Genomic DNA, 13,016 nt, shown 5'->3' on the forward strand with positions numbered 1-13,016 from the left:
AGAGGTGTTCAATAGGGCGGGTCGACCCAACAGATCAAAAGTCGGATCACATTTTAACGGATCATTAACGGGTTTGTTCAATAACGGATAGAGTCATTAACGCGCCTTGGTGTAAAGGGTCCGGTGGGTCAAGTCAAATAGGAATTGGTTGCAAAAAAATTTTAACACTTTAAAATATTTTTATACAATATTATTATATGCATAGGGACGTCAACCCAAAAAGCCATAAAGTAGAATAGAAAAAACTATTTTATAAACTTTTAAAAACGAGTCAAAGTCAGTTAGATTTAAACGAAATTTGACTTGCCCAGGCCTGTTTAGCATTTGACATAACCCGCCCTAATGCAATCTATTTAAATTACGACCCGACCCGCCCTGACCTAGCCCGTTCAACACCTTTAACCGCAACCAAAACTATCTTTTACAAAGATCAAAGTTTTGTATGTCAATTGCCAACATTCTTGGTGTATAGTCTATACAAGCCTTCAAAAAATGTGAAATGCAATTTTTTGATTTATCGTTTATGATGCGATTCCTGTTAATGAACAAAGGTTTTTAATGATGGAATCAATAACAGCATGAGAACCAGCAGTGGCTGCAAACGGCAAATGCTTGGGTGCTTCCGATCTATCAAAGTAAAATCCACCGGAGACTAATTTCTGTTTCGGTTGTAAAGCCAACCATATTATCGTATCAGCACCTTCTTCCCACGTTCGTAATTTCCCAGCAAGCCTAGCAGATAACAAGAGTATTAGTAAGTCAATCTATCAGCCGGAAATTCGATAAGTCAGACCTAATGATCCAGCATCTTAGCATCAAACTGCCTTTTGATAGAGGGAATTGCAGCAAATTTGGCCCAGATCTGAATGGATAGCATAGAAATAGTTCATCCTCACAACCATCAGGTTTCAACATAACCATCTCATCTCGAGTTTATGTGTATAAAGACGTACATAACGTACATATTTTTATCAAGGTAAGGTGAATCCTTCCAGTAGGTGGCGAGAATCCAGGTTTTGGTTCCTCGTTTTTTAAGGGTAGCCGCTGGGCAAGTCCAAAGCATTCCACGGTATATTTCAACAGTGGATGATGTGTTTAATTTACGTTTTTTTCATAAATCATGACTATATTCGAAGATTCAAGCTTTACTACAAGAATTATTCTGTACTATTTGTATTCTGCTATGTATATCATGTGCTACTATTTGTGTCTACAGAAGTACTACCAGGTACGGGCTTCTACGACTCTTCTATATTACTATTCGCAGTCAGTTGACCTTAAGATAAGCTTCGCATTTAGAGAGTCGATCAATGATCAGGTCCGAGTCAGGCGGGAACTAAATATTCGTACAAGTACAAAAACAACAAACTACTCAAACCGAAGATGGTACCGGAAAAAGAGATCAAGGTAACATTAGTTCGGTTACAGTGTCACACCACTCTTGATTATAAACCATTTAATTAAAGAACAACTGAATACCAAGAAAGAAAAAAACCCAAGAAAGTTTAGCTTACCTTTCAGAAAATCCAGGCAAACTTTTTGCAACTCCTGGCGTCTCGGACCAACCAGGATGCATTGCATAGAATCCAATTTCCTTATCTTTGTATATTTCGGCCCATCTTTCAGTTAATGCGACCTAGGACAGACGAATGAAGTATGTATCAATGTCCTAATCTTATGTGACCGAGCCACAAGTTACGGAGAAAATTCCAAGCCTATCTGAATACGACCTGATTGACTCATAATTTTCTATATATCTTGATTCTTTATTATAACTATCAATCTCAAAGCACCCAGAAGAGGACAATGACATTCATTTACATAAAGTAGCACCTTGAGCTACAAATACAAAAAAGTGATCAAAGTCGGATGTATATTAAATGACCTGAACTCGCTTGTTTCGAGCGTACTGCATCACCCCGTTAAAGTCTTTGTCACTGAACTTCATTACAAAGAAACTGTCACAAACTATAATAGGTTCAAATTTAAACAAATGAATCTGGTTGTCTTAAAGATCACTCACCTGTAAATCTTCGGTCAAAGGAGCAGAGTACATCCCACCTGAAGAAACTGTAATAACCCGTGCATCAGGTGCAGCCTTTTCTAATAGAGGCAACATCGTCTCTGTCAAAACATAAGTTCCCAATACGTTTACCGCAAAATTCAGTTCGAAGCTGGAACAAATTTTTAAAAATGCATCTGTTAAGAGATGAAATGATCTGTACAGATTAGAATGACATCAGGTAACCATAAGATTTACCCTTCAGAAGTTACGACACGATTATTCTCGATAATGCCAGCGTTGTTGACCTACAGAGGTAAGCAGATCAGACACCTAACTTTCAGTCGGGTAATACAAGTTAAAAATGAACGTTACAGGAAAATAGTATAAACTCTAGATGATGCAACAAAAGGAAAATCGCATAAACACAAGGTTACCAAAACATGAAGAGGCACATCCTTTGAAGAAAACCTTGCAGCGAACGACTTGATTTCACTCACAGAAGAGAGATCACATACCTATGTGTGTAATATAGAAGACAAAGGCAATTAGCAGAATAAACTACGGTTGTGCACTTCACAAATTAAAAAGTCCGCAGAGGAAACATAAAGAGAACAATCTATTTGAAAGAAGTTAATCTATTGGCTCTAGACTACCCCGAAAACTCGTCTTTGAAGATGATTCATACCTCCAAGTAAACATTCTGGTTTCCAGTTTTAGTTTGGATTTTAGAAAGAGCGGTTTCTCCCCTCTCTTTACTGCGGCACAACAAGTACACTGATGCCCCTCTGTAGACAATCATCATCATCATCATCATTGACTCAACATCATGCTCGAAAACATGGTCCGGGTGAGGGAAGGTAACTGACAATCTATACTCGTATCCCCTCCAAAGAGAGGACTAGAGGAATATGGTCAAATTTACCCCCTCTGTAGACAATGGAAGATATATATTAGCCCAAAAGAGTTGTTAGTTTCCATTGAGTAATGCTAAGTGTTGAAAGCATAGACAATACCTTGATGCAAGGTCCTCAGCAGTTGCAAACCCAATCCCAGAATTTGCCCCAGTAACAATACAATTCTTTCCATCCATTCTTGCTTGCATATCTTCAGCTTTAAAGTTCTTAGAGTGTTCCCTAAATGAGAAATGGAGTTCTATTACTCGATGGAGAAATCATTCCAACAAAACAAAAATTAAAATGCAACTTTTTGGATAATCAAAAAGTTATATTTACGGCATCTGAATTCTGAACTAAAGGAACTTGATCCTACTTTGGTCCCTTTTGTTGAATTTAAGGGGAAGAACAATCAGAGACCGCGCAACAGAGTCATTCAGAGTCATCAACCCAGTATACCGCACAACAAATGCTGTTAAAAGTTGCTTAAGTTATGAGGGTATTTGTATTCAAGCATTGTGCACTTTCTATGCTGGTGTATACCTTTCTGTAATCTGATCGAAATCTTAACAAATCAATTTTCACCGTTTGTTGGCTTATTTAGGAAAATCTTTTCCGGTGTGGAATGAAACTCCTACTGCTTCGTCATCTTCCAGGTCGTATTCTAACAACTATTAGATTAGGCCATTTATTACATTGTCCATACAAATGTCACTCAGAAGTAAATAATGAGGTCCAAATGAATGTCTACTAACAAGTGAATAAGATATATGATGGGAATTGAGATCAATCGATAATTTTACTACCATGGATCAAAACAGTCGTGTATATAATTCCTCACTTGTCCCAGAATTTCAAATATAAGATCATTCCCTCATATAATGACAATATTTATCTCCCTTGTGTCTCCCTTCTTCCACTCAATAGTCTTGATAGTACACCATTTGAACTATACAAGTAGTTCTATTAATATATTGGAAAATATTGAGGAACCCTTGCACAAACCCTTTCACTCTAGAATCACTAATTCAACTTACTTTAACTTACAAACTACCAAGGGCGTGATTTCAATTTTTTAAATGTCACCACATACATGCACCCAATGAGAATAGTGTAAACCAACTCGCGAAATAGTTGAAGCCTTGTGATATGTTATATACTATATCACGTCACCTCACACAAGAGCTCTTTTAGCTAGAAATATAGATACAACAAATGCATTTTTCATGGTTGGGGTTAAAAATTCCACATAAAATGAGGGATGAATGAGATTCAAACTCATAACTTCCCGTCATGTTAGCTTGTGAGTTTTGATAAATCTCAAGAAAGCAGCTCAACGAAACACTAAAATTGATATTAAAACCCCATAATATGCTATATAATCTACAAAATAGATTCCTTGACGGAGGTAACCAACATCAGTATATTGTACCACCCAAGCCACCAATTATAAAGACATATCAAAGAAGGGGCAAAAGTGGAGAGTAGGTGATATGTTAGTCGCGTAAGCTGGCAAAAATATTTAGAAATAAATCTTTTCGGTTGTTTTTTTGTTATCTTTTATTTTCTTGTGTTTGCTCTTTTGGGCTTTTGTATCTTAGGCTTGGGGTCTAAAAATAGGGACTCCTTATCATTGTAAAGGGTTGTATTGTCTTTTGAATAAGAAAATTCAGAAACAAAGGAGTTTACACAACACTCGAAGTTGTATGGGAGTTTGCGCAGCACTCAAAGCTGTGTGTTCATTCTTTTGTGTATCTTTTTTGTTCTCTTGTGTGTGTGTTTGGAGATTACATAACTGGGTGTGTTACATAGGTATCAAAGCGATTCAATTTTCTTTCCCAAAGGAAATAATGGAAACTTCTAGTACTCAAGAAAGGATGGTTTGTTTGGAACAAGAATTGGAGAAATTGAAAGAGGTTTCGGCCACCGTGGAGCAGATTGCCAAGAAACAAGACAAAACTTATTAAGTCTTGGCTAAACTGATGGAAGCGCAAGCCAAGTTATTAGAGATGGGCACCCATTATAATAATAATCTGAGAAAACAGACCCAAAACAGAAATATGGGGTATGATGGACAGAATTTGGAATGGATTTGTCAAAATGAAAGTGGTTCACGGCATTCCCAAAACAAAGAACGAAATCAAGAAAGATTGAATTGGAAGGCAAAGAGGCTGGAATTACCGCCATTTAATGTTCAAGATCCTGATGAATGAATATTGAAAGCAAAAAAGTACTTTACCTTTTACCAACTCAATGAAAAAGAAGAGGTAGAATCGTCAGTAGTGAGTTTCGAAGGGGAAGCAATGATGTGGTACCGGTGGATGAATCAAAGAACGTCATTAAAACGATGGGAAGACTTAAAGATGCTGATCTTGGAACATTTTCATTCCGGTGAGGATGGAGATCTCTACAACCAATGGATGTCGGTGGAGCAAACAGGAACTGTGGCTGAATATCGAAAGGAGTTTGTGACGAGGCTGACTTAATTGGATCCAGTAGATCAACCGGTGATGCTCGGTGCTTTTTTGAGAGGATTACGGGATGAAGTCAAGGCTGAGCTTCGAATCTTGGGGCCGAAAAATTTGGGACAGGCCATGGCGTGGTCAGATAAAATTGATAAGAAATTAGCAGGTACTTGGTTGCGCAATTACCCTTTTGCCCCTCAAAAATATCAGAATCCAATGATATACCCAAATAACCCTCCACCCCCAAATTACCTGTCAAAACCCAAAATACCCTAACCCTGAATCCAAGGCGCAGAATCCATAAAATCCAGCAAGAAGCCGTTATCCACCAGTGAATTCAGGTACGGGGCGAGCCGGCGGCAAGGAAAGACGGCTTTCAGATCAAGAATATCGGAAAAAAGAGCCAAAGGGTTGTGTTTTCAATGTGATGAAAAATGGTCCCTTAATCATGTTTGTAGTAAAAAGGAGATCAGTGTATTGATTGGCACTATGGAGGACGACGAAGCAAAGGGTGAAGAATTACATATTGAAGAAATTATAGAGGAGGAAGAGCTGGAGGTAATTAACAGCTCCTTGAATTCTGTGGTGGGAATTACGAATCCCAAGACTATGAAGTTACTGGGAAAAATTGGGGAACATGAATTAATTGTGATGATTGATCTGAGGGCAACCAACAACTTTACTTCGAATCAGGCGGTACAGACCTTGGGAATTAAGTGTGAAGAGTGTGATAAATTTGGGGTCAGACTCGGCAATGGGGAAGAAATCTTGGGCAAAGGTGTGTGTAGGCAGGGGACACAGATGATGCAATTCACATGGCAAGGGCAGAAAATAATTTTGATAGGAGATCCGTCATTGAAGCGTTCGAAGATTTCCTTGAAAGTCATGCTTAAGGTGTTACGCAAGAAAAGTGGAGGCATTCTAGTAGAGTTTAACGGGATCGAAAACTGCATCAAGGGAGCTACTGTACCTGCTGAATTACAGGAATTATTCGACTCATACTCAGACATTTTTCAATCCCAAACTCCAATTACCCCCACATAGGACCCAAGATCATGTAATCACCCTCAAGGAGGGAACCAATCCCATAAACGTCCGTCCCTATCGGTATCCGCATAGTCAAAAGAACGAGATCGAGAGGTTGGTCCATAACATGCTCAAAGCTGGAATCATACTACCCTCAATTAGCCCATTCTCTAGTCTAGTCATCTTGGTCAAAAAGAGACGGATCTTGGCGATTTTGCATGGACTATAGGGCCTTGAATAAGGCGAAAGTTCCGAATAAATATCCCATTCTGATGATCGATGAGTTACTTGATGAGTTAAATGAAGCAACGGTGTTCACCAAACTGGATCTTAAATCGGGGTACCATCAGATTAGAATGAAGGCGCAAGATGTTCATAAAACTGCGTTTAGGACTCATGTGGGTCACTATGAGTTTCTCGTTATGCCCTTCGGTTAAACGAATGCCCCGTCGATATTTCAAGCTCTAATGAGTGAAATCTTCCGACCTTGTCTTAGGAAATTTGTATTGGTTTTCTTTGATGATAGTCTGATATATAGCAAAGAAAAATCAAAGCATCGACGTCATGTGGAACAAGTGTTTCAATGCCTAAGGAAGAATGAGTAGGTGGTAAATGGCGGAAAATGTGAATTTGGAGTGGATCGAGTTGCTTATCTGGGACATATATTATCTGCAAAAGACGTATCGGTGGATGAAGAAAAAATAGCGGTAATGCAATCTTGGCGATCACCAAAAAATCTTTAAGAATAGAGGGGATTCTTAGGACTTACGGGGTACTACCGAAGGTTTGTGAAAGGGTATGCCCAACTAACAAGAGTTCTCACTAATCAACTCAAGAAAGACGCGTTCGCATAGAATATGGAAGCCGAGCATGTTTAACATCTCAAGACCATCATGAACACGGTACCAGTTCTAGCTATGTCAAATTATCAAAAATGTTTTGTAGTTGAGACTGATGCATCCCAACATGGGTTAGGGGCCGTTTTGATGCAAGAAAAACATCCGATTGCATACTATAGCAAGACTTTGGGGATCCGAGCTAGTAACAAACCAATTTATGAGAAAGAACTCATGGCCATTGTGTTTGCTGTTTTGAAGTGGAAGCACTACTTGCTTGGGAGGCACTTCGTGGTGAGAACCGACCAAAGGAGTTTGCGGCATTTTTTGGTGCAAAGGGAGGTCAATGGGGACTACCAAAAATGGATGATGAAATTAATGGGATTCGACTTCACCATTGAATATAACCCGGGAAATAAAAATACAGTGGTAGATGCATTATCAAGAGTATCTCAAGGAGCAATAGAATTGGGAGCTTTGTTGAGTTCCAATGGCATAAACTAGAAATTGTTGCAAGGTGAAGTAAAGAAAGATGCTGCTTTGGTTCGGATTAGAGAGGCTGTCAACAAAAGGGGAGCACGTCCCTACTGGTTTCACTTTAAATAACGATAGGCTGCTTTACAAGGGCAGGTACGTATTGGCTCGCTCTTCTCCTTTCATTCCAGTTTTGCTTCATGAATATCATGATTCTCCTTTGGGCGGTCACGCGGGGGAATTGAAGACATATCTCCAGTTGGCAGCCGAATAGTTTTGGGAGGGCATGAGACGGCAGGTCACTAATTATGTCAGGGGCTGTTCCGTGTGCCAAAAAGCCAAGGCTTCAACTCAAAGTCCGGCTACCCATTCCGGCTCATGTTTGGGAACATGTCACTATGGATTTCATTGAGGGACTACCTAAGTCAGAGGGGGTTGATACTATCTTAGTGGTGGCTGATCGGCTGACCAAGTACGGACATTTTATTGCTCTCAAGCACCCCTATACGGCTCTTAGCGTGGCAGCCTAAGTTCGTGAAGAAGTGGTACGACTACATAGTTTTCCTACTTCAATTGTGTCCGATAGAGACAAGGTCTTAATGAGTATCTTTTGGAGACAAATGTTTCGGCTACAACAAACGCAATTACTTCGAAGCAGGCCTTCCATCCACAAACCGACGGCCAAACTGAAATTGTGAACAAAGTTGTGGAGAAATACCTTTGTTGCTTCGCCAATGAACAACCAAAGAAATGGGCAAAGCGGCTCCATTGGGCTGAGTTTAGTTACAATACCTCGCCACACCTTTCCATCAAAATGGCACCCTTTCAAGCTCTATATGGGAAGGTGTCACCACAAGTAGCCCGGATCAGCCATCAACAAACAGCAGTAGACTCACTGGAGCATTTGTTACAAGAGCGAGACGCGATGTAGGAGGAATTACAATTTAATAAAGGCACAACAACAGATGAAACTGTATGCTGATAAAAAAAGAAGAGAAATGTCATATGAAGAAGGGGAGTGGGTGTACCTTAAGGTACGGCCATATCGTCAGAAGACCTTGGCTAACCGAATAAACGAGAAGTTGGGTTTACGCTTCTATGGTCCATATAAAATCTTACAGAAGTTAGGCCAAGCAGCTTACAAGCTAGACTTACCCAAAGACTGCCAAATACACCCGGTCTTTCGTGTCTCTCAACTAAAAAAAGCAGAAGGTGTGGGAAATTTGAACAATATGGCTGCTGCTCCACCATTGACAGCAGACTTGGAAATCTTGATGACTCCAGCAGATATTCTTCAAGTGCGGCAGCAAGGGTCTAAACCAAGAGAAGTGTTGGTTCTATGGAAAGGAATAGATGAATCTGAAGCTACTTGGGAGGATGCCGCAAAATTCTTCGCTACCTTTCCAGATACACACCTAGAGGACAAGGTGCTTAATTGGGTCGGGGGTATTGTAACACCCAAGCCACCAATTATAAAGACATATCAGAGAAGGGGCAAAAGTGGAGAGTAGGTGATATGTAAGTCACGTGAGCTGGCGAAAAAATTTAGAAATAAATATTTTCGGTTGTTTTTTTTGTTATCTTTTATTTTCTTGTGTTTGCTATTTTGGGCTTTTGTATCTTAGGCTCGGGGTCTATAAATAGGGACTCCTTATCATTGTAAAGGGTTGTCTTGTATTTTGAATAAGAAAATTCAGAAATAAAGGAGTTTACAGAACACTCGAAGTTGTGTGGGAGTTTGTGCACCACTCAAAGCTGTGTGTTTATTCTTTTGTGTATCTTTTTTGTTCTCTTGTGTGTGTATTTGGAGATTACGTAACTGGGTGTGTTACATATATATATGCACACTAATATTATACAAACAGGTATATATGACTTCAAAGAAAAAAAGGTAATTGGAAAGTGTTGGGATCATCCTCAATATCATAAGATATCTACCCTAAAACTGAATAAGGCTACAGGAAGTTGCACTTGTGTATCATATTCTAGATATTAAGGATTGTTTGCTTTAATATCCATGTCGCAAACCCTTTAGGCTTTGGCTTTGTTTTGCATGTCTTATGCAAATTAAGTTCATATAAGTTTAGATAAGGAACAATAAGTTCAAGTTAAGCATGCTTGGCGAACAATAATTTTAGGATGGGTTCCTGGTAAGTGGTAAGTTCTCAATATGCGCACGAGTTAAGATAAAGTGTGTCAAGAAAAGAGTTATGTTGGTTTGTGAGGCTAGTCTACAACTCTCATGAGTAGTGTGATAGTGTTGCCAACTCGGATGAGGCCAAGCTAATCAGTTTAAATACAGTCTAATAAGTCTAGATAAGGATCAATAAGGTGTATCTCTCATATGTTTGAGTTAATAACTTCAACTCAGGTCATATAGCCGTACACTACATTTGGATAAGAATTTAGACGAGAAAGGAAAGGAAAGGAAAGGAAAGGAAGGGGAGGGAAGGAAACTAAGCAAATATCTCTTGTTTATTTAGGAAAGAATGCAAATGAGAGGAAGAGAAATATCATTTTCCTTCTGAATCTTTTAAATTTAGTTACCAAATCATTCCCCTCCAAAACTAGCATCCAAACAAAAAAATTATACACCTTCGAATCCCTCCAACTTCTTTCTCTTTCCTTCCCAACAAACCCTTAAATTCATATACACTCAAATAAGCCATATCCAACAGCATTCATCTTAAGTTCAGCATAAAGCAATCAAAAAATTATCCAGTGCAATTCTTCTCTATAAATAACTGGTTCAGGACAGTTGACATTTACAGAAGAAAATAAAATGTAGGGTAAGGATTACATCTCCTTAGGATACCCCATATCCTTATCCAAATCCCAAAATAACATATTCCTCAATTTAATCACTGCCCTTCTTCATGATTACATTCACCACCAGTCCACAACAGTTCATTATGACTATCGAATAAACACAGAATGGCACAATTCTTTGTTATCACAAAGTAAGGTTGCGTACATCTAAATTCCGACCCAATAACATTAGGGAAATGAATTAAAAATCAAACTCCAACAAAACCCAACTCATTCTAAATACCTATTTATTAATCAACAACAATAACAACATTCCATTACCCCATTGCAAATTAGTGGGTCCCACTAAGTTACGGTTTGGAGTAAGATGTCGTAATTTTAGCCTTGATAACAAAAACATAGAAATCGCTTCCGATTGACCTAGGGTTAGTTAAAATTGAAAGTAGGACTTACAAGAACCCAGCTTTAGTGAAATTGAGGTACCCATAAACGCCAAATGCAACCGTTCTCCATGCCTTATAAGAAATTGACGAAGGATTAGTGTAAGTTTGAGCTATAAGAGAAAAAATATGAGTAAATATGAATGAATCAATTGAAAAGAATAAAGGGTACCTTGATGAGAAACATGATGCAATCTGTGAGAGAAATATGAGATTGGATTTGAATTTTGATCATTGATAGAATTTTCATAACGTATATGATCATCAACTTCTACATTCGACCAAGTGAAACAGAGAAAATTTGGCTTCAGAAAGAGCCACGTATATACAATATCCACCACTATCTTTCATTTTCAGTAAGTATCCCATTCACAAAAGTGCCATTAACATCATCAATTAATCATAACTCGAATTTTTTAAATAATTAAGTTTATTTTAATCAAAAAAACAAAATTTAAAATAAGCTTTGTTTTATTTTACTATAAGATAAGATGAAATACTCGGCTGATAAACCATATATTGTATACTGGAACAAATATAAGCAAGTATTGAAACTCCAAAATATATTTTATGAAAAATTACCTAATAATCTAATTTTTTTTATAATTTTCCTACACTAATTCCACCTATTGATTAAACATGAATAATTTTAATTTTAAAGGGTATTTTCCTAGAGTAAATTCATTAACTTGATGACTTGCAATAGTTAGTTTTACTTTTTTTAAAAAAAGATAAATTAAAATAAAATGTTAAAAAAAATATAAAAATACATACTATAACAGATCATCAGGTTATCCAAATTTACTTCATCTAAGTTATTCAATTTACTCTAGATACATACCCCTTAAAATTAGAATTATTTATGGTTAATTAATAATTAAGATTATTATAGAAAAATCATAAAAAAAAATTGAATTATTCTAGATAATTTTTTCTTTATTTTATATCTAACACTATAAACTTACTTTTACGGCAAGTTATATAGGAGTATTAGTCTAACAAACACCATCTTTCTTCAACTTTTGACTTTTTCTCAATATGCATAAAACAGCCCAAACTAATGTAACAGTATAATAATACTGTCTATAAAGTACAGCGGAAAACTTATAGAAGTCTGGGCCGAATTTGACCTGTGGCTAATAGTCACAACAAACCAATATCAGAGTATTTAAAAACTTTTTACATAACAAAACATTTTGAAATTAATACAATTTAATTTACAAATATCTAATTTACATTATGTATTTCAAAAAGAAGTCATCGCCTCGCACGTAACACATATACAAGTAGGCATCGTCTCCACAGCAGAGCTAACATGAAAATGGATCTATGGGATAGGCCCCATCAAAGACTGTCAACAATTGAATTATTAAGTAATCCAACGAACTATTACAATTATATACAAGTCATTAACAAACATCTCCAATTTAATCTTTTTGCTCATTTGGTATTAACTCCTTACAAAACATTAATATATCAAAACCAGAACTCTTTTAAAACATCGTTTGGTATCAACATCAATAAAGCTAAGAACCTTTAGTTCAAAGCGAATTAAAACACGACTATAACTTTACAAGTTAATACCGAAAATCAAAATGCAGCTATTGCTTTACAAGGCAATAGCGAAACAATACGGCAAATAAAACATATTATTTCATTTACAAACACAAACAAAACTTTATATACCAAACGTATTTATTCAAAACTCATATTAAAACAATAATATAACATCACTTTAAAACGTGAGAATATATGGACCGTCAGGAAGTAGGCTAGATCTAAATCCTGAGAACACGGGTGATCGTCATCACCAAAAATATGGCTCTTGCAAGAATGAAACGGGATCGAGGGCTCAAGACCAATCAGAATAACTAGTACTTATTATCAAGCTATAGGATTTCACAATAATCCGAATATAAATATCCGTTGCTTATTACCAAAAACGGACATTTTTCAATGTCTAACATTTCAACATAAAACGAATCAATAAATCACTTGATTTTCTTTAAAATCAATAATCATAACTCATTTTCATAGTACAATATTTCAAGATTCATATTTTGTAAGGAAATAACATACAAAACATGCTTTTAATTGAAGACTAGAAA

General features: G+C 37.1%; 1 protein-coding gene across 1 annotated transcript; it reads right to left on the minus strand.

Moving 5' to 3' along the window:
• Positions 1-397: 397 nt before the first annotated feature.
• On the minus strand, positions 398-11,335 carry LOC130810099 (uncharacterized). The gene is made up of 10 exons (XM_057676049.1): positions 11,081-11,335; positions 10,922-10,983; positions 3,019-3,138; positions 2,691-2,790; positions 2,440-2,520; positions 2,261-2,310; positions 2,024-2,174; positions 1,886-1,942; positions 1,515-1,636; positions 398-732 (listed from the first exon to the last, which is right to left on the minus strand). Exons 1-10 carry the CDS (start codon positions 11,171-11,173, stop codon positions 522-524), a joined length of 1,047 nt encoding a protein of 348 aa, XP_057532032.1. The 5' UTR covers positions 11,174-11,335; the 3' UTR covers positions 398-521.
• Positions 11,336-13,016: the final 1,681 nt, after the last annotated feature.

This window comes from Amaranthus tricolor, chromosome 4, assembly GCF_026212465.1.
Source record: "Amaranthus tricolor cultivar Red isolate AtriRed21 chromosome 4, ASM2621246v1, whole genome shotgun sequence".
Classification (NCBI taxonomy): Eukaryota; Viridiplantae; Streptophyta; class Magnoliopsida; order Caryophyllales; family Amaranthaceae; genus Amaranthus; species Amaranthus tricolor.